The sequence below is a fragment of the Gallus gallus genome, chromosome 7 (assembly GCF_016699485.2).
Source record: "Gallus gallus isolate bGalGal1 chromosome 7, bGalGal1.mat.broiler.GRCg7b, whole genome shotgun sequence".
NCBI classification, from domain to species: domain Eukaryota; kingdom Metazoa; phylum Chordata; class Aves; order Galliformes; family Phasianidae; genus Gallus; species Gallus gallus.
The window spans coordinates 21,788,961-21,807,864 of NC_052538.1; the positions used below are offsets into that span (position 1 = coordinate 21,788,961).

Consider the following 18,904-nt stretch of genomic DNA (forward strand, 5'->3'; position numbering starts at 1 on the left):
CCCTACCTGGGGCCACACTCCAGCTGCACCAGGCTCCGGTGAGACGTGGCCAGGCACGCTGCCCACCCCATGGCATACCAGGGGCTGGGGTGGGCACAGCAGCACAAGGAAATTGAGGCAGCCCCAGAGAGTGCCCAGAGAAGGTGACAGCAAGGGGGGGCCGCAGGCTGTGTCTGGCCTTGAGCGAGCAGAGCGCTCAGGAGGGCTGGCAGGGGCTCTGGAGAAAGGGGCAGCTGGCACTGTGCGCAGGCACGGCTCTGCAGAGTAAAGGCCTAAAATTAGGCATTGAGATAAACAGTGTGAGGTGCTGAGCCACCGGGGACACTGTCAGCATGGCTGTCCCAAGTGGGGTGCCGTCAGCACTGCCAGCCACAGCCTCATACCCCATGGCTGTGGGGAAACTGGGGATGAGGGAGGGCACAGAGGTGCTGAGACCACTGCCATGGAGCTTGCACAGCTGTGCCAAAATGTGCTGAGTCCCCAGGATACAACCCATGCCCTGCACCCCGCTGCAGGCAGGTTTCATCCCACTGCACCAAGGGGAAGGGGCTGCACAGGGTAGGTATCACCATGCGGGGTCATCACGCAGGGAGCACCATGCAGGGAGCATTACACAGGGACTGCTTCATCCGCCTCCCTGTCCCTGCACCCAGCCCGTCCCGCAGAGGCAAGGTTACACGGCGCTTTGATTGCTGAGTGCAGGTGGAAGCGAGGAGCAGGACCCTGCGCTGGGCGCTGAAGACACACAAATCCAACCTTGAAATAAGACGCAGCCTCGGCATCACTCGTTGCTGGCACAGCGAGGGGGGCCGGGCTCTCCAGCAGGAGATTAGTGGGGTCTGGAAGAGGTGATTTAAGCTGGCGTATGGTGAAAAAGGCAGGAGGTACAGCTGAGAAGTGGTATGGCATTAGTGGGCAAGGAACCGATGGTGGGGACCCCTGGAGCCCCTCCTGGCCTCACACACACTCCCTGCTCCCCATGCCAGGCACTGACGCACTCAGGGGACCTGGGAGAAGAGCAGGAGAAAATCATTAGTGGGGTGGAGCGACAGATTCAGGGCAAGGGATTAGAGGAGCTAAATCGGGCTCGTGCGAGCAGGGGGGAATGCGGAGCCGGTGCAGGAGGACCTGAGCACAGAGCTGGGCAGCACGGAGCCCCCCCAGCAGTGACCTGAGCCACCTTGGGAGAGCTGTCAGCCCCAGGGAGAGCTGCAGCTCAGTTCACACATCAGGGAGAGAAGGCAGAGGACAGGGACATGGCATCATGCAGAGATCGCTGTGCCCCAGAGCGGGGCAGAGCCACAACCCTGCCCCAGGGCTGGCTTCGGGCGGCTGTTTGCTGAACACAGCACATGGGAGCGCCTGGGGCAGGGTGACATTCACCCCACAGCCCTGGCTGCTCTGTGCCTCCTGTGGCTGCTCCAGAAACGTGGCTGCGAGGGCTGGGAATCGGGAGCAGGGAGGCGTGCGTCAGCACAATGAGAACGGGCACCAGGGGAAATCAGGCGGCTCCGAGCAGAGACGCACTGCAGGTCAGAGTGACAGAGGGGTGAAGCACCACTCTGTGCCCCCATCACAATCCACAGCGCCACTGACCCCAAAGGTGCGACGCGCAGTGACCACAAACCCCATTGCAGGGCAGGACAGCTCCTGCACACTGCTGTGCTCCCCCTCCAGGCTCGCCACCAGCAGGAATGCCTGCTCTCCGGTGGTGCTCCCCCAGCAGCCCAGCCCCACACAGAGCAATGCTTCTTCCTCACAGCTGGCTCGTGCACCAAAACTCCAGTGCTTTCCTCGCCCGCAGCCCCAGTGCTCGGCACAGCCACCCTCACACGTTGGCATTGCTGCCCAACACGTCCAGCCAGGTGGTCCTGGTAGCACCTCAATGCTCCAGGGAGGTGGCACTGCCCTGAGGTGATCGACCCTCTTCTGTGCAGTATAAGGCCCCCACTGTAGCCAGGTGCCCTACGCACACCCTACATAATGCCGAGCTTAAAACAGCCATGGGGCTTTGGAGATCCAGCAGATGCTGGCCCCTCCCTTAGCCGCCAGCCCTGCCTACTTACATCCATAAGCTCCTCCTTCATCCCTCAGGCTCCTCCCCCTGCTTCCCCACACTTGGGGGTCCCAGTTCCCTCCGTGCAGCACCAGTACCCCCAGTGCAGCCCCAGTGACCGCTACAGCTGCGGCGGTGGCATCACAGCCACTTGTGCTCGTGGGGGCTGGTGCACGGGGGTGGCTGATGCAGGGGAACCAGGGGTACCATATACCCAAACAACACGACCAATCTCTCTCTCCTGTTGCCCCATGCCGGCTCACCATCACATGTTCCAACTCCTCCGTGCTCTGGCATCCTGCCCTGCCTGGCAGAGGCTGCTGCGGCCACATGCTGCAGAGCTGCAGAGCTGCCCTGGTGCTGCCAGCACCGGGGACCCCAGCCCGTGGCAGTCAGACACGGCACAGCTCAAGCTCAGCCAGCCCCTGGGCACGCCGCGTGGGGAAAGCCTGCGAAGCATCGCCTCTGCCTTCAGCGCGGGGAAGCAGTGCCGGTGGGGATGCTGGAACCGTGGCGGTGGAGCAGCGGCGCCGATGGCCACGTGGCCCTTACCTTCCATGTCGATGATGGCCAGCACCGCGCTGGTCATGGCCTCTCCTCGCTCATTCTCAGCGACGCACGTGTATACGCCAGCGTCCTCCTTCGTGCTGTCCCGGATCCACAGCGTGCCGTACTCCTCCCCGCGTGGGGCCAGCTGCTCCTCATTGTGGTACCAGCGCAGGTTGGGCCGGGGGTTCCCCACCGCCACCACCCGCAGCCGGATGTCACAGCCAGTGCCGATGGCCGCGTTCTTCAGCTTCCGCACGAAGGCCGGTGCCGCCAGGCGAGTGGGGCCCTCCTCAGCCGCCCCCTGCTCTGCCGTGACCTTGGCGCGCTTCGGGGGGATGCCGGGGCTCGCGGGGGCTCTCCCCGTCGCCCGCCCGGGTTCCCCGCTGGCCCCGCTGGTGCCGCCACGTGCCTGTGCCCGATGCATGCCGCTTGCTTTCCTTTCCTCACCTCCCCAGTGCCACAGTCCCGCGCCCCGGTTTCCTTCCTGGTGCGCACCGGGGGGTTCCGGCAGTGAGGCGGCCCCCCGCTCCAGGTGCCGTCCTGTTCACAGCCTCCCCCAGGCCGGCCACAGCCCCGAAGGTCGCGGTGCCGTGGGCAAGCTGGGGGCTATTTTTAGGCTGGGGGCTCAGATTGCCGCTCACCGCATCGCTTCTCACCCAGCGCAGCAGCCGTGCACCGTGCTCCACCACAACCCCTTCCCACCCTACACCTCAGCACCTGCTCCGCCGCTGCCCCGCGCGGGTCCCTCGGTGCCGGCGCTGCCCTGCCGCTGGGCCCTGACGTCCCCCCCTCACCCGTCCCGCGCGGCCCCCACAGAGCTGCGCTCCCTCTGCCCCCTCTCCTGAAGTGGCAGCTGCCTCTGATATGTCACATTCCTTGGCCAGGCTCCCCCTCTCCGCGCCCGCCACGCAGCCCTGCAGCCCAGCTCCGCTTGCAAAGATAGAAAGGGGCCAGCACCTTTCCATATTAGCAGTGAGACCGGAGGGGAACCAGCCTTCCCCCCCACCTTTCCCATTCCCAGGCGTGTCACCGGATCGGGACACAGAGACCCTGGTGGCATGTGGAGGGAAAGGACACCGTCATGCTTCCTGCAACGCGAGACCCCGTGGTGAGCTGGGACAGGATCCGGGCCCTGCGCTCTATCCCCAAGGAGGGCTGTGGGTTTGGGGGTGCCTCCCTGCAGCCAGCAGCCAGTGCCAGTGCCACACAGTGCCTCGCCACCCCCAGGCAAGGCAGGGCTTCCCCAGCTCCGGATTTATGGCAAACGTCTCATCACCTGGCCCAGCCGCCCTCTCCAGGGGCTGTAAATCTGGGTGAACGGGACGTTAACGATATGGCACGCTGCTCGCCTGCTGTGAATGAGCCTGGCTGGGTTTGGCAGAGCCGGTGGCCACCAGCACAAGGGCAGCTCATTAGTGGCACAGCACCAGCACCGACGTTCTGCATGTAGGGGAGCAGCTGCGATGCCCTGGGACGTGCCAGGGTTGGGGACCCCTCTACCCACACCCGGGGCTGCAAAGCATCTGGGCAGACCCCAGCAGCTCCAGAGAAAAAGCCCGTGAGAGCCATGGGGCCTCTCCTGCTGCACCTCAGTGCCAAGAGCTGCTCCTTCCCCACTCTGTCCCCAGCCCCGGGGGTGGCAGAGGGGACAGCTGGCATAGGGCAGCCCCCGGAGCAGCTGGGGTACGGGGATCTTCAAGAGGGTGGCAGCGATGGGTAAGGTGGGGGCAGAGCAGAGGGCAGAGCCCTGGCCCCACCACCTAGGCAGGGAGGGAAGAGGCTGTTGATGTCGTCTGTCCCCAGGGCAGTCCTCGATGTCACAGGGCCACCTGCTGGACACAGCCCTTGAGATCTGAATGCCCTGCAGCCCTCTCTGGTCCCGCAGCCAAAAGAGGGGGGGGTCCCCACAAAGACAGTGAGCTGTGCTGCCTCTCTGGCGGCAGCCCCGACCCCGCCGGTGGCAGCAGCTTGAGGACACCTGGTTTTTGTCGCTAAAACATCCCACTGGGCTGGGTGAGGGCAGAGAGGGGCAGCATCGGCTGAGAGCCACCTCAGCACCTTGTGACCCTGATGGGGGAACACGGAGCGTCCCTCCGTGTGCTGGGGGCCAGCCCAGCTCCGACTGCGGGCAGAGGGTCCCAGCGGAATATGGGGACCCCGGAGCCACTCGGAGCCTGCTCAAGGCTCAGCTCCCCTCGGGGACGCGCTGCGCTGCGGTCCTGGTATCAGCAGGGTTGCTCCCCAGTAGTGGAACTGAGTACCCCTCGATGCCCCCCCGTGCACCACCCCTTGCCCCTCCCACCCCCCCGCCCCGTAGATGCACTGGAGGCAGGGCGATGCTCCTCTGTTTATTTCAGCCGCCGGCAGTCACGTACACGCGGTGGGGTGGGGGTGCGGTGGGGCGAGGGGTGGGGGCGCCGGCCCTGGCCCCCGGGCCTCTCTCCGGCTCTTCTCTCTCTTTGCCCCCTCTCTCCCACTCACTCACTCCTGCTCTTTCCTGTGTCCACCTACGGGTTTCCTCTCCGCTCAGCCAGCCCCGTCCCCGCGCAGCTTCTCTCCCCCCCCCGCCCCGGATGGGGCTACCTTTAGGGCAGCGTGGGGGGGAGAGCGGAGCCCCGGCCCCCGGAGCACCCCAACCTCTCCCCGTCCCCGGCATCTCCGCAGCCCCACCCAGGAGAAACGCCAGCTCCGGGGCGGGCTGCGGTGCCGTGCGGGGAGACGGCTCCTGCTCCTGCGGGACCGCCCCCGAGCGGGGAGGGGGCTGCGGGGCGCGGGGGGATGCAGAACCCGCTGCTGGGACCCGAGGCCACCACCGGCTCCCCCCACCCCTTCCTGCCTGTCCCCTCCGTCCCTCTCTGCCGCCCCCCGGCCCGGCCCTGATCCTGGCGCTAGCTGCGAAGCCTTGCGAAGCCGAAGGAGAGAGCCCGGGGGTGCGGGGGGAGCCCGGGCCGTGCCCGGAGGCGGCCGTGTCGGGGGGAGTACGGGCTTGGGGGGGGCAGAAGGGCGGCTGGGCACCGGGACAGAGTCTTCTACAGCACCTCGTGCTGCTGCTGGGTCGCCTCGCTCACCACCTGAGGGAAAGGAACGTGAGATGATGCCACGTCCCCAGTCCGCGCCGCCCACCTGTCCCCCTGCAGCGCTCACCTCTCCATCACGAGTTTCGATGGTTTTGATCATCACTGTCTTCTTGGTGTGCACCTCGGAGCCACGCTGGTCTGGGCTGGTCTCTGTAGGGAGGGGGACACAGGGATGACAGCGACCACGCAGACAGGTGGTATGGGAAGGTGGCACTGCCGCTGGGGCCGAGGGTTTCCAGGACCCCTGGGTCACCCCACCTCACCCAAACACCCCATGTGCCCCTCTACCCACCCCCCACCCCCCCAGCTCATCGTGGTATCCACGGGACCCCTGAGGCCTCAGCCCAGCTCACCTCGGAAATTGAGAGCAGAGGCAAAGGTCTGGTGCATGGGGATGCTGATCCTGCACGGACACAGAGGGGAGAGCTCAGCGCCGACCACTCCAAAACCACGTCCCCACCTCATCCCTCTCCCCCCCACCGCTCACCGGTTCTCCTCGCCCTCCAGCAGCTTGCGGTAGGTGGCGATCTCCACGTCCAGGGCCATCTTGACATTGAGCAGGTCCTGGTACTCGCGCAGGTGCCGGGCCATCTCATCCTTCAGGTGCCGGATCTCCTCCTCCAGGCGTGCGATGGTGTCCTGGTACCCGCCGGCCTCCCCCGCAAAGCGCTCCTCCATCTCCCGCATCTGGCGCATCAGCGAGTCGTTCTGGGGGGGACAGTGGTGTGCGTCAGCATTGGGGTGGCGCACAGAGCGCTGCTGGGGCACCCCAAAGTCCTTCCTGGGGAGCCCCGGGTTCTCTCCGCGCTGCCTATGGCTCACCGTGCCCTTGAGGGCATCGATCTCGCAGGTGTAGGACTGGATCTGGTGGCGGTACTCCAGCATCTCCTGCTTGGCCTGCCGCAGGGCGTCGTTGTTCTTGTTGGCCGCCTGCGTCAGGTCGGACACCTGTGGAGAGGATGTGGTCAGCGGGTGTCGCCGTGGGGATGGACCCGCCGACCCCCATCCCGTCCCCAGCCCCGCACCTTGGATTTGTACCACTCCTCAGCCTCGGCGATGTTCTTGGCGGCGATGCTCTCGTACTGCGCGCGGATGTCCCGCAGCGCGGCTGTCAGGTCGGGCTTGGAGATGTCCATCTCCACCTGGATGTGCTGCTCCTGTAGCTGAGCCTGCAGCTCGCGGATTTCCTGGGGACACAAAGGGGTGCGTCAGGGCTCTGTTCCCTGCTCCATTCCCCAGCCCCAGCCGTGCCCGCGGGACGCAGGGCCGCCCCACACCTACCTCTTCGTGCACCTTCTTGAGGAAGGCGATCTCCTCCTGCAGGGACTCGATGCGTCTCTCCAGGTCGATGCGTGCCAGTGTAGCCGCGTCCACGTCCTGGGGGAACACGGAGAGTGGGGTTGGGGGTGGTGATAGGCGCCATTGGGTTGCACAGGAACCACCAGCCGAGGCTGGAAATGGCAAAGCTATGCCCACGGCCATGCTCCAGTGATGGGCACTGGCTGCTTGAGAAGGGGGCAAGGAGGACAGAGGTGACCAGGCAGCGTGGGGACTTGTTTACTCACAGCTCTGAAAGCAGCCAAGTTGTTCTCAGCCTCCTCCTTCAGCTGGATCTCCTCTTGCAGCCTGGAGGCAGAGAAGGAGGCATTGGGGGACACCCGGACGGACCCCTGTCCCCCAGCACTGGTGTTCCCTCTTGCTGTCCCCAAGCACAGCGTGGCTGGTGGGAACACAGCGGATTGTCCTGCACTCCCAGCAGGCGGAGAGAGGGCTGGCTGGGGGCCAGGGGCTCTTCCTCCCATTCCCTATTATAGTCAACGGCAACAGGAGCACAAAGGCATGAGGTCAGCTCGGTGTCATGCTCACTGCCCCGGCCCTTATAGGGACGACTGGCCGGCAGCTGGGGGACAGGGTCCTGAGAGGCAGCCACCAGCTGAGTCACTCATGGGGACAGCAGGACGGGCTGGGCACCTGGCTCAGAGTGGGGGGGCCAGAGTGAGACAGTGGGTTCTGGGGTCTCCACAACGCTGTGGGTATGGAGCGCACCCCGGGAGCTATGACAAGGGAGGGGTCTGGGTGCCCTAGGCTGCAGCTCACAGAGCCTCAAGGGGACAGAGGTGCCTGTCTGTGTTGGCACAGCAGTGCAGGAACCTGACACCCGTTTGTCCTGTGCCCTGCTCCTCCCCTGACATTTGGGGTCGTCCCACATGAGCGGCGCAGCTGGGTGGCAGGACAGCCGACCGCCATCAGCCTCACAGCATCAGTGGCTCCAGCCTGAGCTGCTGCTCCTGCTGGGTCACCCCCGGGGGATGGGGACTCCAACCTTCCCTGTCCACATCCCTGTGATGGCACAGCAGCCAACACCTGGACCTCAGGACCAGAGGTGCTGCCTGGTGGCCCCGTGCTGGTTGCACCACAGTGTCCCTCATCCCAGTGGCCATTCCCCCTGGCCCCAGCCTCATCCCCATCCTACGGCATCCCTACAGAGCCGGGAAGTCCCTTCAGCTCCTGGTGCGCCATAGCACCCACGGCAGGCTGGGAGCACTGCTGACCTGTGGAAGTGCGGCTGCTTCCTCCCCTCCCTCTCTCGCATCCGGAGCCAGCAGAATTCCCTCCCCTGCCCCCCCCCTCCCCCGCCCCCTCGCCCCCGCAGCCCTCCCTGCTTCTGTACATCTGTCTATCTGTCCATCAGAGCTGAGATCAGCCATCAGCTCTTCTTGCTGTGAGGAGCAGGGCCCCCTGATCCCCGACTCCAGGGATCCTGTGCCATCACCGCACAAGAGTGCAAGGAACGCCTCCTGCTGCCGGGGACACCCTCCCACTAGGTGCTCCCTGAGCACCTCCAAAGGGCTGGTGTGCGCCTTCCCTGTGCCATGGCCCTCCCAAGACCCGCGGACACAGCGCGAGGGCTGTGGCCCCGCCGTGTGCTCTGCGGATGGGTGCCCAGCAGGAGACGCACACGGGGAGAAGCTCAGGGATGAGGGGATGAAGCAGCGGGGCCACGGTGGTGGGCACCCAGGGGGACGCCAGAAGGGTCTACCCGGGGCCGGAGCCATCCCCGAGGAGGGAGCGGAGAGGCAAGGGCCCCCTCACCTCTGCTTGAGCTTCTGCAGGTCATCTAGCAGGTTGTCACGCTCCACCTCCACGCGCGCCCGCTGCCCGGTGAGCGCGTCCACCTGGCGCCGCAGCTCGCGCAGCTCCTCCTCGTACATCTCGGCCACGCGCGTGGGCTCCTTGCCCCGCAGGCGGTTCACCTCGGCCACCATCAGCGCGTTCTGCTGCTCCAAGAAGCGCACCTTCTCAATGTAGTTGGCGAAGCGGTCGTTGAGCTCCTGCAGCTCCACTTTCTCATTGGTGCGGGTCTGGAGGAACTCCTGGTTCATGGCATCGGCCAGGCTGAAGTCCAGCAGCTCGCCGGCCCCCTGGTAGGCGCTCTGGTAGGTGCGCAGCGGCGTCACGCGAGTGGTGCGGAAGGTGGACAGGGTGGGCACGGCCGAGGTGCGCGACACCTGGTAGACGCGGGAGGTGACGGAGCTGCCGCTGCCCCTGCTCCCGAACGAGGCGCGGGGGAAGACCGGCGAGGTGCCGCCGCCGAAGGTGCGGCGGTAGGAAGAGACCCGCTGGCTGGAGGAGTACGACTGGCTCATGGTGGCGGCGAGGCGGCGGCAGGGAGCAGGGAGCAGGCAGCAGGGCTGGCGAGCGGCCGGAGCTCGGCGAGGCGTCGGGAGCCGACCCGCGCCGCCGCTATTTGTATCCTGCTGACATCACCGGCCCCTCCTGCTGCGGGACAGCTGGGGGATGCTGCCGGAGGGGACGGCTGCCAGCCCCCGCCCTCGGCACTCACCTGTGGGCACCGCTGGGCCGTGGCCCCCCAGCAGTCCCCCGACGGCTCGCAGCCCCCCCGGGGGCCCCCTTGGCACCACAGTCCCCTCAGCACGTTCCCCCTTCCTGTGCGACATTGCTGTGGGACCGAGGGGAGGGATGGGGGGCAGGCGGATGGGGAACCCCCCCGGCACTGCCCTGACCCCAGCTGGGGCACAGTGCCCCATTGGAACGTCAGACGGTCAGCTGGGCTGATGCCAGAGGGTAAGAAGTGGACTCAGCCCTTTCCACTCCTGGAGCCCAGACCCCACAGCCTGGTGGGGCACACTCCCTAAACTGGCCTTATGCACCCCAAGCAGCATCCCAGCTTGCCCCATGGTGAGAGTCCCAGGCTCAGCTCTCTGTGTGGGGCCAGAGACCATCCCCACCGTGGGACATGCCCCTGGGGGGGGGGGGGGGAAGGGAGCAACGTGGGGGCCCCTGACTTGAGAGTGCTTGGAATTACCACCTCCCTGACCCCACTTTCTGACACACAAGAGTCCAAGGTGGAGCTTTGATGGGGTGCTGAGTGACCCAGAGCAGGTGCTGGGGTGCAGAGCAGCCCAGTGACGGTGACGTCACCCCCGGGTCCTGGCTCCGGCACATTCCCGAAGCAGCAGGCACCCAACCAAAATAGCCTCGTACTCATCCGCGTGGGACATCAGTGGTATTTATAGCTGGGGGAGGCACCCTCTTAACCCTTCCTGTGCCAGGTGCGTGGATGGGGACCCTGCCTTCCTCCTGGTCACTGTCGCCCCCCACGCAGGGGTTAGCATGCCTGGGCCCTGGGGACATCTCTCCCCAAGGTAAAAGCCAACTGCTGCTGCTCACACTTCTGGGGTGGCCGTGCTGGGAGGCCCCCTGCTCCCCAGGCCCCGCTGCCCACACAGTGCCCCCTGCCATACCCAAGCCAGGCTGCTCCAGGAGCTGGCACAGTCCTAGCACCACTGTCCCCAGGACGCCGTGGCACAGGGGACTGTTGTGCCACTGGGCACAGGGTGACTCAGCAGCAGGAGCAGCACTCAGCCCTGCACCTCCCAGCCCCACGCACACACCAAGCGGTGCCTGGGCTTAGCGCTACAGCATGGGGGCAGTGAGGGGCTGGGTGCAGTGAAGGTAGGTAGATGGTCAGGGTCCCACATCTGGGCTGTGCCCCCCAGACCCTCCCTCTATCTGGAGTCTCTCCAGGCTGCCCAGACGCAGAATAACACCGTGGCTTCCCGGACGGTGCTCGCTGCCCGGCGGAGCCTGACTTTAAAAGGGAAGGTATTTCCAGATGGGGCTGTTTCATCCCAGCGGGGGGGACATTGTGTAAGGGGGGGCTTGAGGGACGAGAAGATGGAAAAACATACAGCATCCTTCCTCCCTCTGCCCCCCTTCCCTGCTCTGATCGTGCCCGGCTCATCTCTGACCTCATGCATCAGCCCGTGGCTGAGATGTGAAGGGACACATGGGTCCCCATGCCAGCACAGCCCCACTGCTCGGCCGTCCCTTCCTGTGACTCCATCCCGCTGCCCCGGGTCAGGGTTGGGGTCAACACGCTGCGCATGGGGAGTGGCTCCCAGCATGGTGCTGACCCCGCTCTGGAATGCACTTTCTGAAGTGGCCTTTCCTCGGCCACCCTACAGCCTTCCGGGACACCGCCGCAGGGCAGAGGCCCTGCATTTGGCATAGGGCCGACAGAGGGACAGACGCCTCTTAGGAAACTCCCTTCCCCGTGGTGCGGGAAGGAGGCAGGAGGAGCGGGAAGTGGAGCTGTGGGCAGACGGGTCCTCAGCCGTGTGCCGGGTTTGTCCCACCCCACAGCACTGGGGACAAACTTAGCACGGCCCCTCCACTTGTGGACCAGAGCGGGGGCAGTGCCCCAAGCGATGTCCCCCCCACGCTCAGCATCATTCGGCTCCAGCCCAGGCCACGCTGACCCAGATGGAGCCTGGGAACGGGGCCCCAATCCCCAGCGCTGGCTTGGCCCCAGCTCCCGCAGGGCCCCGGGATGAAGGCGTCGGGAGCCAGAATGTCAAACAACGCCGTGAGCCAAGCCAGCTGCATCCCGCAGCCGGCCCTCCTCCCCGGCCCTCCCTCCCCGCTGCTCCCCCGGGATTTAAGGCACGCGGGGATCCGGGCACAGCCTCCCTGGGGCTGCGGGCACTGGGGGCCGCAGCCGGGCGGGACGCAGGGATGGGGCACCGGCTGCCGCTCAGTCTCATATCACGGTGCCGCCGGGCAGGTCCGGGCTCTGCCTGGCCTCCTTCTGATGCGGATGACAAAGGAGCAGCCAGGGTGTCCCCCCCACTTCGCTGGCCCCTGGCCGTCTCCCTCCGTCCCGCTCCTTTTACAGACACGAGCCTCCGCGGCGCCTTTACCCTAACAGGGAAGGAGCGGGCGCCTGTTCTCTTAGGCGCGTGCTATTGTCTAAATAGGAGATCACTCTTCCTCCGTGCCTGGAGTGCAGCCCAGCCGGCGTACTGGGGTCCCATGGAGCCCTGGGTGCCCCCAAAAGCCGCAGGCCACTGTTTGCTGCTCTCTTCAGGCTGTCAGCGTGGGCGCACAGCAGCCCCAGCCCACATCCCTCCCTCTCCAGGGTTAGGGATGCTGGGGGTGGCTGCTTGTCCCTGCGTGCCATGGGGACGCTTGGGCTGGCTGGCTGACCCGTAATCCGTATGAACGCAGGGCATGGCCCCTTCGATCCGTGTGAGTGCGTGGGATGTGTTGTCACCTTTGTCTGGCTCTTGTTAGGGCCCAGCGTGGTTGCCGGGGGACAGCCACCTCTATGCCCTGTGAGGCTGCCTGCACTGATCGGCCACATCTAGCTGTGACCCATGGGGATGCTGGTCACGTTCACCCGTCCCACGGGCCGTGGGGGATGCCCGCAGCTGCCCTGGGAGCCCACACAGACGTGGGATAACTTGCCACCCTCGCGGCCCAGGAGGATGCTGGGTTCATCCCCATGGCCTTGATGGCATCACCCATGCCAGTGAGATGAGGCAGCACCCGCCCCATCCCACCGCATGTCTGGCGGCTGGCGTAAGGACGGCCGTGCGCTCAGCCTCCAGCAATGCCCGGCCGCTGACTGCACTTTCCCATGCAGGGACACGTGGCCCGGGGGGCGGCTCGGCAGCAGCGCGGGTGCCATCCCCGCGCTCATCCTGGCAGGGCGGGTGCCGGGGGAAGGGGGCGGCCCTTCCCGGAGCTTCGCACATCCATCCGGGCTGCCTTAACCTCCCTCCAGCGGGGCTCAGCTCCGGTCGCCTCTGCACCGCACGCCCGTGGGCGCCCGCGGGAACCCTGCGGTGGGGTACGAGCCCCGCAGCGGGGATCCCTGCCGCGCTGCGTACTGCGGGGCGGGGCGGCAGGTGCAGGGTGAGTCAGGGAGCACCCAGGAATAGCCGCCGGCAGCTCTTTCCGGGAAGACCCCGCGGCTCTGGGAATTAGCAGCCGCCTGCCAAGGCGCTGCCCTTTGCCCGCTGCAGCGGGGCCACACCCGGCCCCGCCGCTCACCCGCACCCCCGGCACCCCGATCCCGTGCCCATCCCCCGCGGACGGCGAGCGCCCCCTGCCCTGGGGGCCCACAGCTGACCCACGCACCCCGAGCCCCCCGCAGGAAGCTGCACGGGGTGGATACGGCGCGCCCTGTGTTTGGCTGTGGTGGCCGCGGTTGGCGTGGAGACCCCCACAGCTGTCCGCTGGAGGCGTGCCAGGCGAAGGGGGGGGGGGGCGTTCCTTTTACTTGGGGGGATGGAGGGTAAGGCAGGTGCTGGGCTGGGAGCACAGATCCGGGGCTGCCGGGGTCACGGCAGCCGGAACACCAGTTTCCAAGCCCAGATCCCAGTCCCGTCTCTCAGCGCGCCACCGAGCCCTTGCCTTGCCGGGGGGTGCGGGGGGTGCGGGGACGCGGAGCGCCGCGCCGCGCCGGGTTACGCCGCGACCTTCCTCCGTGCGGAGGCGTCGGTCCTCCCCGCCAGCAGGGGGCGCGCGGCGCGGCTCGGGGCGGGGCGGCGGCGGCCATGCAGGTACCGCGCGGGAGGCGGCGGCGGGGCCGGGCGGCCGTACGGAGCCGGAGGGGGGGGTTCGGTGCCGCCGTGCGCCGCCCGCGGGACCGGGAGGGATGGGGGGGACCCGCGGCGCGGCCCCGGGGGTCCGGGGAGGTTCCCGGCGTGACCCCGGTGGCTGTGCCCGCAGGCGGCGGGCCCGAAGCAGGCCGTGCAGGCGGCGGCGCAGGAGCTGGTGAGGTTCGTCAACCGCGGCCCCTCGCCCTACCACGGTAAGAGCCGCCCCGCCGCCCCGCCGCCGCCGCCGCCGCCTCAAAGCGCCGCCTGACCGAGCCTTCCCCGCAGTGGTGGCCGAGTGCCGCAGCCGCCTGCTGCAGGCCGGCTTCCAGGAGCTGAAGGAGACGGAGCGCTGGGACATCCGCCCCTCCTGCAAGGTGGGCCCGGGGCAGAGGCCTGGGGGCCGAGGGGGGAGCGCGGCCCTCGCGCCCCGCCCAACCCCCCCCCCTTCCCCGCAGTACTTTGTCACCAGGAACTACTCCACACTCATCGCCTTCGCCGTCGGGGGCCGCTTCCAGCCGGGGAATGGGTTCAGCCTCCTCGGGGCGCACACCGACAGCCCCTGCCTCAGGGTGAGACCTTCCTGATGTCTTCTTGCTCTGACCCCCTCTGACACCTCCCTGCCCCCCCCGCAGGGTGCCGAGTCCCAACACGGCTCCGCTTTTGCATTCCCCTCCCTGCGAAGCACCTCGTGGCACACTGGTGGGCACCGGGCACGCTCTGCCCCGTCCCCAGCGGTGTCCCAGGCCCTGATGCCATCTCTGCCCTCGTCCAGGTGAAGCGACGCTCGAAGCGGGGGCAGGTGGGCACGGTGCAGGTCGGTGTGGAGACCTATGGAGGGGGCATCTGGAACACCTGGTTTGACCGTGACCTCACCGTGGCAGGAAGGGTGATCGTGAAGGTGAGCCCGGCTTGGGGCAGGGACGGTGGCTTGGCTGCGGAGCAGGGCGTGCTGCTGCTACTCCTGCAGCCTCTCAGTCCCACAGGCCTGGCCCAGCGAGGCAGCTTAGCAGTCCTGCTGGCGTTTCAGGAGCCGAACACGGGGCGCCTGGAGCAGCGGCTGGTGTGCGTGGAACGGCCCATTCTCCGCATCCCCCATCTGGCCATCCATCTGCAGCGCAGCATCAATGAGAACTTCGGACCCAACACCGAGCACCACCTGTAAGGCCCGGCTCAGCCCTCAGCTGGAGCAGTGCCCAGCCTCCCGATCTCTCCCTGTGGCAGCTGCTCATTGCGGTGGGGTGGGCTACACAATGGCTTCACTCATAGTGAAGGGTTTGGGGAAGAGCACTGGGGTGGCCTAAGGTGGCACGATAGGTCTGTGTTTAAAGTTTAGTGTGTCCTTGCTCCATTCAGCATGACAGTCAGTCCCCTGGGGGTGAGAAATGCCCTGGCAGCTGCTGACACTGTCTCCCCACAGGGTTCCCATTCTGGCTACTGCCGTGCAGGAGGAGTTGGAAAAAGAGCCAGCCGTGGATCGCACAGCTGGTGTTGCTGCAGCCCAGGTGAGTAGGTTGCTAAGGACAAGGGGGGGGCTCACTGCGGTCTCCCATGTGCTATCTTTTGATCTCTAGTCCTCAGGACTCCCTGCCAGCAAGTTCTCCTTCCCATTCGCAGCTACTCACTCTCAGCTCCACCCCAGAACCACTTACACAGCACCTGTGCTTGACTGTTCTCTGTTCTCACCCCAGCCTGCAGCCATCCTAAAGGAAAGGAGAAATCCCCCATGAAGCTGTCTTGTATGGCCTCCCTCTTCTCTCAGAGGAGGGAGGGGAGGTTGCACAACAGGCGTAAAGGCCCTTACTGCTATGCCCTGTGAGCACCGCTGCTGCCCTGTGTGGGGTGAGGGCTCAGATGCAGAGTGTGTTAGTAGACAGGAAGCCTAGGACTGCAGTGTGGGGAGGGAATGGGAAAGTTTCTCTGCCATTCATCACTTGCACTGCCCACAGCTCTGCTTTTTTTTTTCCCAGACAGAGCGGCACAGCCCTGTCCTTCTTTCCCTGCTCTGCTCCCAGCTGGGAGTGAAACCAGAGCAGATTGTGGAGCTGGAACTATGCCTGGCAGATACGCAGCCAGCGGTGAGTAAGACAGAGCCTCCTTTTACCTGTATGCAACATGCCTGCAGGCTGGCACTGCCCAGGTCCCATGTACAGGACGCTTCCTCTGCCTGGGGCACGCAGGGCTGGGAGCTGAGCAAACTGAGAGGAAATGGCTCCTAAGGGGCAGAGGTGGAGGCTGGGCTGGGGACACATTCCACCTGTTCTTTAGTTGTCCCAAAACCTGTGCCCTACTCCTTATTCTTTGACTGCAGACTCTTGGCGGTGCCTTTGATGAGTTCATCTTCTCCCCACGCCTGGACAACTTGCACAGCTGCTACTGTGCTCTGCAGGTGAGAGAGGGAGGAAAGGAGCCTCGGGGCTTTGTCATGGCCCTTTTGTGCCTTCACTTAGCTTCGCTGGTCTGTTAGCCAGTTCCTACGGCAGGGATTCTTGCTTGTCAAAAAGCCTGGGGTTGGATAGTGGCTGCCCCCTTGTGCTGAGTGTGTGGCATTCCCAGCATCTCCCAAAGGTGATGAATTCTGCTCTTGCTGGGCAATGTACCCACAGCTCCTTTCCTTGGTGCCTTGGACTTTCCTGGGGATGTTCCTGCCAGCTCAGTGCTGAGCTTCCTTGGATGGGGTGGCACTCAGGCTGGTGCCCTTTCTCCTCCTCTGTCCCTCCAGGCGCTGATCGACTCATGCACAGTTCCCTCCCTCTCCCAGGAGCCCAATGTGCGCCTCATTGCACTCTATGACAACGAGGAGGTGAGGGGCATAGCTGTGGGGTGGCTGGCACAAGGAGGGCCTCCATGTTCTATGCTCTTTCCACCAATGACTAAGAGTTACATCCCAGCAACCCATGGAGCGCCATAGGGTTTGCTCACCCCACCACAAAGCCTGGGCCTGGTAGGGAGTGGGAACTTCTGATGCAGTTGGAAGCCTCTCTGCTGGGTGTGGGGACCTTGCTGTCACTCAGCTGGCCTGGAGCGCTGGAGGTGGCTGGGGTGGTGCTGGGTGGGTTGTGCTGATGGTCCTCCTGGCAGGTAGGGTCAGAGAGTGCCCAGGGCGCCGAGTCCCTTCTGACAGAGCTGGTGCTGCGTCGAATCTCAGCATCACCACAAAACCTGACAGCCTTTGAGGAGGCGGTGGCCAAGTCCTACATGATCAGTGCTGACATGGCCCATGCAGTGCACCCTAACTATGTGTGAGTACTCTGAACCCTGCCACGTTGCATGCGGGGACACATCTTTTGCCCTCCTGTTGGCGTAGTGGCAGGACAGTTCTTGTAACGGGGAGGCAGGATTGCAGCATGAAACTCCTGCTTCTCTTTTGCAGGGACAAGCATGAGGAGAATCATCGGCCAGCCTTCCACAAGGTGGGCACAGCCTTCTGCTTTGTGCCAGACCTGGTGCCATCTGTCTGCTCAGCTGCAGCGTGAAACACACAGCCGCTGCCCAGAGTGCAACTCGGCAGCAGTTTTACAGGAGACCTTTGTCCTGCCACACAGTGCAGTTGTGCCACATTGCTGGAGTTAATTACATGGAACCACAGCCCTATCCATGGAGATCTTCCCTGCCTTAGAGCTGGGGCTGTTCCTGTGACAAGCATGTCACTTGTGGGATCCAGGGGGTGGGACAGCATTTCAGACCGTGGGTCTCTCCTGGGTACTGGGCGCTTAGAGTTCTGTAAGTAATACAGTGTGTCCCTGTGCCAGACCCCGTGTCTTCTCTTTCACAGGGCCCTGTCATCAAAGTGAACAGCAATCAGCGCTACGCCTCCACAGCTGTCACTGAGGCAGTCATCCGGGACATCGCGGCCCGTGTGGGTGTTCCTCTGCAGGTGAGCACAGCTCCCTGGTGAGTATCACCAGTTCCTGCTGAGGCTGTGTGCTGGAGGACAGGACCAGTATCTGCAACTTACCTCTCCGCTACTGTACCTATGCCTGCTGGTGTCTGTAGTGTCCTGCTGTGCCGGGTGTCCTGGCAAGCAAGCTCAGGGGATAGAAGGGAGTGTGGGTCTGGTCTGACCTCACTGAAGCTCTTCTGGGGGCTTTGGCATCTTGGCTTACAGACTGTGCAGCTCCCCTGTCCCAGCATGTCTCCCATTAGGGCTAAGCCCGGTATGGAAGCCATGAGGGAAGCTGTGTGGCTCTGGGAGCAGCTGCCAACCCCATGTCTCCATGCAGGAGTTCATGGTACGCAATGACACGCCGTGCGGCACCACCATCGGCCCCATTCTGGCCTCCCGCCTGGGGCTGCGTGTGCTGGACATCGGCTGCCCGCAGCTGGCCATGCACTCCATCCGAGAGATGTGCTGCACCTCGGGGGTGCTGCAGAGCATCACTCTCTTCAAGGTGAGCCCTGTCTCTGCCTGCTGCCCCAACTCCCCACTGCTCCGTGCTCTGTGTCCCCTTCAGCCCTACCTTTTGGGCGGGCTCCCCGCTGCATGGGGGCAGCGCAGCAGTACCGGGAGCTTCCAGAGGTGCTCCTTGCCTCTCCGCCATCCGTCCCAGCCTTCCCTGGTGACTGCCATCCCCAAATGGTTCCTATGGCAACCAGCGCTAGCCTTGAGTCAGTGATGGGTTACTATGGTGACGCGGTCCTGCTCTGTGCAGCAGCTGGCTGCGCTGAGGCTGCACATAACCCAGCGGGGAGCTGCTGCCTGTGCCCCTGCCCCGTGCCCTGATGGCCCTTCTCATTTCAGGGCTTCTTTGAGCTCCTGCCTGTGGTCAGCAGCAGCCTGGTGGTCGACTGAGTGTGATGGGAGAAAGGTTATGGGGTTCGTCCCTGATTAAAGCATCTCTGTCTCACCTGGGAGTGGTCTGTGTGTCCGGCTGGGGATGGGAAGGGACAGCTGTGGATCCTGAAGCTGCAGAGAATGTTGTCCAGCAGAGGAGTTGGGATGAAGGATGGCCCTTGGGGCTATTGCTGTCCCCGAGGCCCTGACGGGGCCGTAGGTGGGCTGGAGCCGGCTCTGAGCTCCTGCCTTGCACCCCTCCTGGCCTCAGCGCTCCAGCCATCACACGCAGGGAGCTTTGTTCCAGCCTCTCTGTGCCTCTGCCCGAGGAACGGCCCTGAGGGGTCACTTTGGAGCACCAGACCCAGGGCTGGGGACGCTCCCGGCTTCCCGCAGGCCGGCTGTGGGGTGGCAGGGTGTGAGGGTGCGGTCTGCTGCTCGCTGCCCATTGAGTAGGGTGCGGGGGCGAGGCCCGGGCGGGAGCCAGTCGGGCCGCAGGGCGGGCGAGGGGCGGCCGCTGATTGGCGGCTGCGTGCGTGCG

The 18,904-nt window shown here is 65.3% G+C and overlaps 3 protein-coding genes across 12 annotated transcripts in view; 1 reads left to right on the plus strand and 2 right to left on the minus strand.

Annotated features, from left to right (window-relative positions):
* SPEG (SPEG complex locus) overlaps positions 1-3,456 on the minus strand; it is a 31,220-nt gene extending 27,764 nt beyond the window's left edge. For all 8 annotated transcript variants that reach the window (XR_005861425.2, XM_015290101.4, XM_015290100.4 and 5 more), the window contains exon 1: positions 2,609-3,456. Coding sequence is in view for 7 of the 8 variants with exons in the window: in XM_015290101.4 (XP_015145587.2) it covers positions 2,609-3,029 (421 nt within the window). In the remaining variant the exon portion in view is untranslated. The remainder of the gene's footprint in view (positions 1-2,608) is intronic.
* A 1,816-nt stretch (positions 3,457-5,272) lies between these two features.
* Positions 5,273-9,383, minus strand: DES (desmin). Its single transcript, NM_001396679.1, has 9 exons — positions 8,776-9,383; positions 7,248-7,308; positions 6,964-7,059; positions 6,708-6,869; positions 6,505-6,630; positions 6,170-6,390; positions 6,036-6,085; positions 5,750-5,832; positions 5,273-5,676 (listed from the first exon to the last, which is right to left on the minus strand). The coding sequence occupies exons 1-9, from the start codon at positions 9,327-9,329 to the stop codon at positions 5,635-5,637; spliced, it is 1,395 nt and encodes a 464-aa protein (NP_001383608.1). The 5' UTR covers positions 9,330-9,383; the 3' UTR covers positions 5,273-5,634.
* Positions 9,384-12,507: 3,124 nt separating this feature from the next.
* Positions 12,508-18,436, plus strand: DNPEP (aspartyl aminopeptidase). Of its 3 annotated transcripts, none has more exons than XM_025152198.2 (15): positions 12,508-12,903; positions 13,723-13,804; positions 13,878-13,966; positions 14,048-14,161; positions 14,365-14,490; positions 14,620-14,750; positions 15,010-15,094; positions 15,560-15,667; positions 15,901-15,978; positions 16,312-16,392; positions 16,671-16,831; positions 16,963-17,002; positions 17,365-17,466; positions 17,813-17,980; positions 18,331-18,436. In XM_025152198.2, the coding sequence occupies exons 1-15, from the start codon at positions 12,523-12,525 to the stop codon at positions 18,379-18,381; spliced, it is 1,797 nt and encodes a 598-aa protein (XP_025007966.2). In that variant the 5' UTR covers positions 12,508-12,522; the 3' UTR covers positions 18,382-18,436. The 3 variants fall into 3 exon arrangements, with proteins under 3 accessions (XP_025007966.2, XP_025007967.2, NP_001012937.2); NM_001012919.3 differs by lacking the exon at positions 12,508-12,903 and adding an exon at positions 13,528-13,553; XM_025152199.2 differs by lacking the exon at positions 16,312-16,392.
* The last annotated feature ends 468 nt before the right edge of the window (positions 18,437-18,904 follow it).

What these genes read in the sequence shown, in the direction of transcription:
- DES (NM_001396679.1), bottom strand. Translation starts at nt 9,329, where the DNA reads ATGAGCCAGTCGTACTCCTCCAGCCAGCGGGTCTCTTCCTACCGCCGC. An exon ending in TCGATGCCCTCAAGGGCACG is followed by an intron (nt 6,391 to 6,504) that starts GTGAGCCATAGG and finishes TGTCCCCCCCAG; the next exon opens with AACGACTCGCTGATGCGCCA. An exon ending in CTCTGCTCTCAATTTCCGAG is followed by an intron (nt 5,833 to 6,035) that starts GTGAGCTGGGCT and finishes CCCTCCCTACAG; the next exon opens with AGACCAGCCCAGACCAGCGT.
- DNPEP (XM_025152198.2), top strand. Translation starts at nt 12,523, where the DNA reads ATGAGGCAGCACCCGCCCCATCCCACCGCATGTCTGGCGGCTGGCGTA. An exon ending in ACATCCGCCCCTCCTGCAAG is followed by an intron (nt 13,967 to 14,047) that starts GTGGGCCCGGGG and finishes CCTTCCCCGCAG; the next exon opens with TACTTTGTCACCAGGAACTA. An exon ending in GTGTGGGTGTTCCTCTGCAG is followed by an intron (nt 17,467 to 17,812) that starts GTGAGCACAGCT and finishes GTCTCCATGCAG; the next exon opens with GAGTTCATGGTACGCAATGA.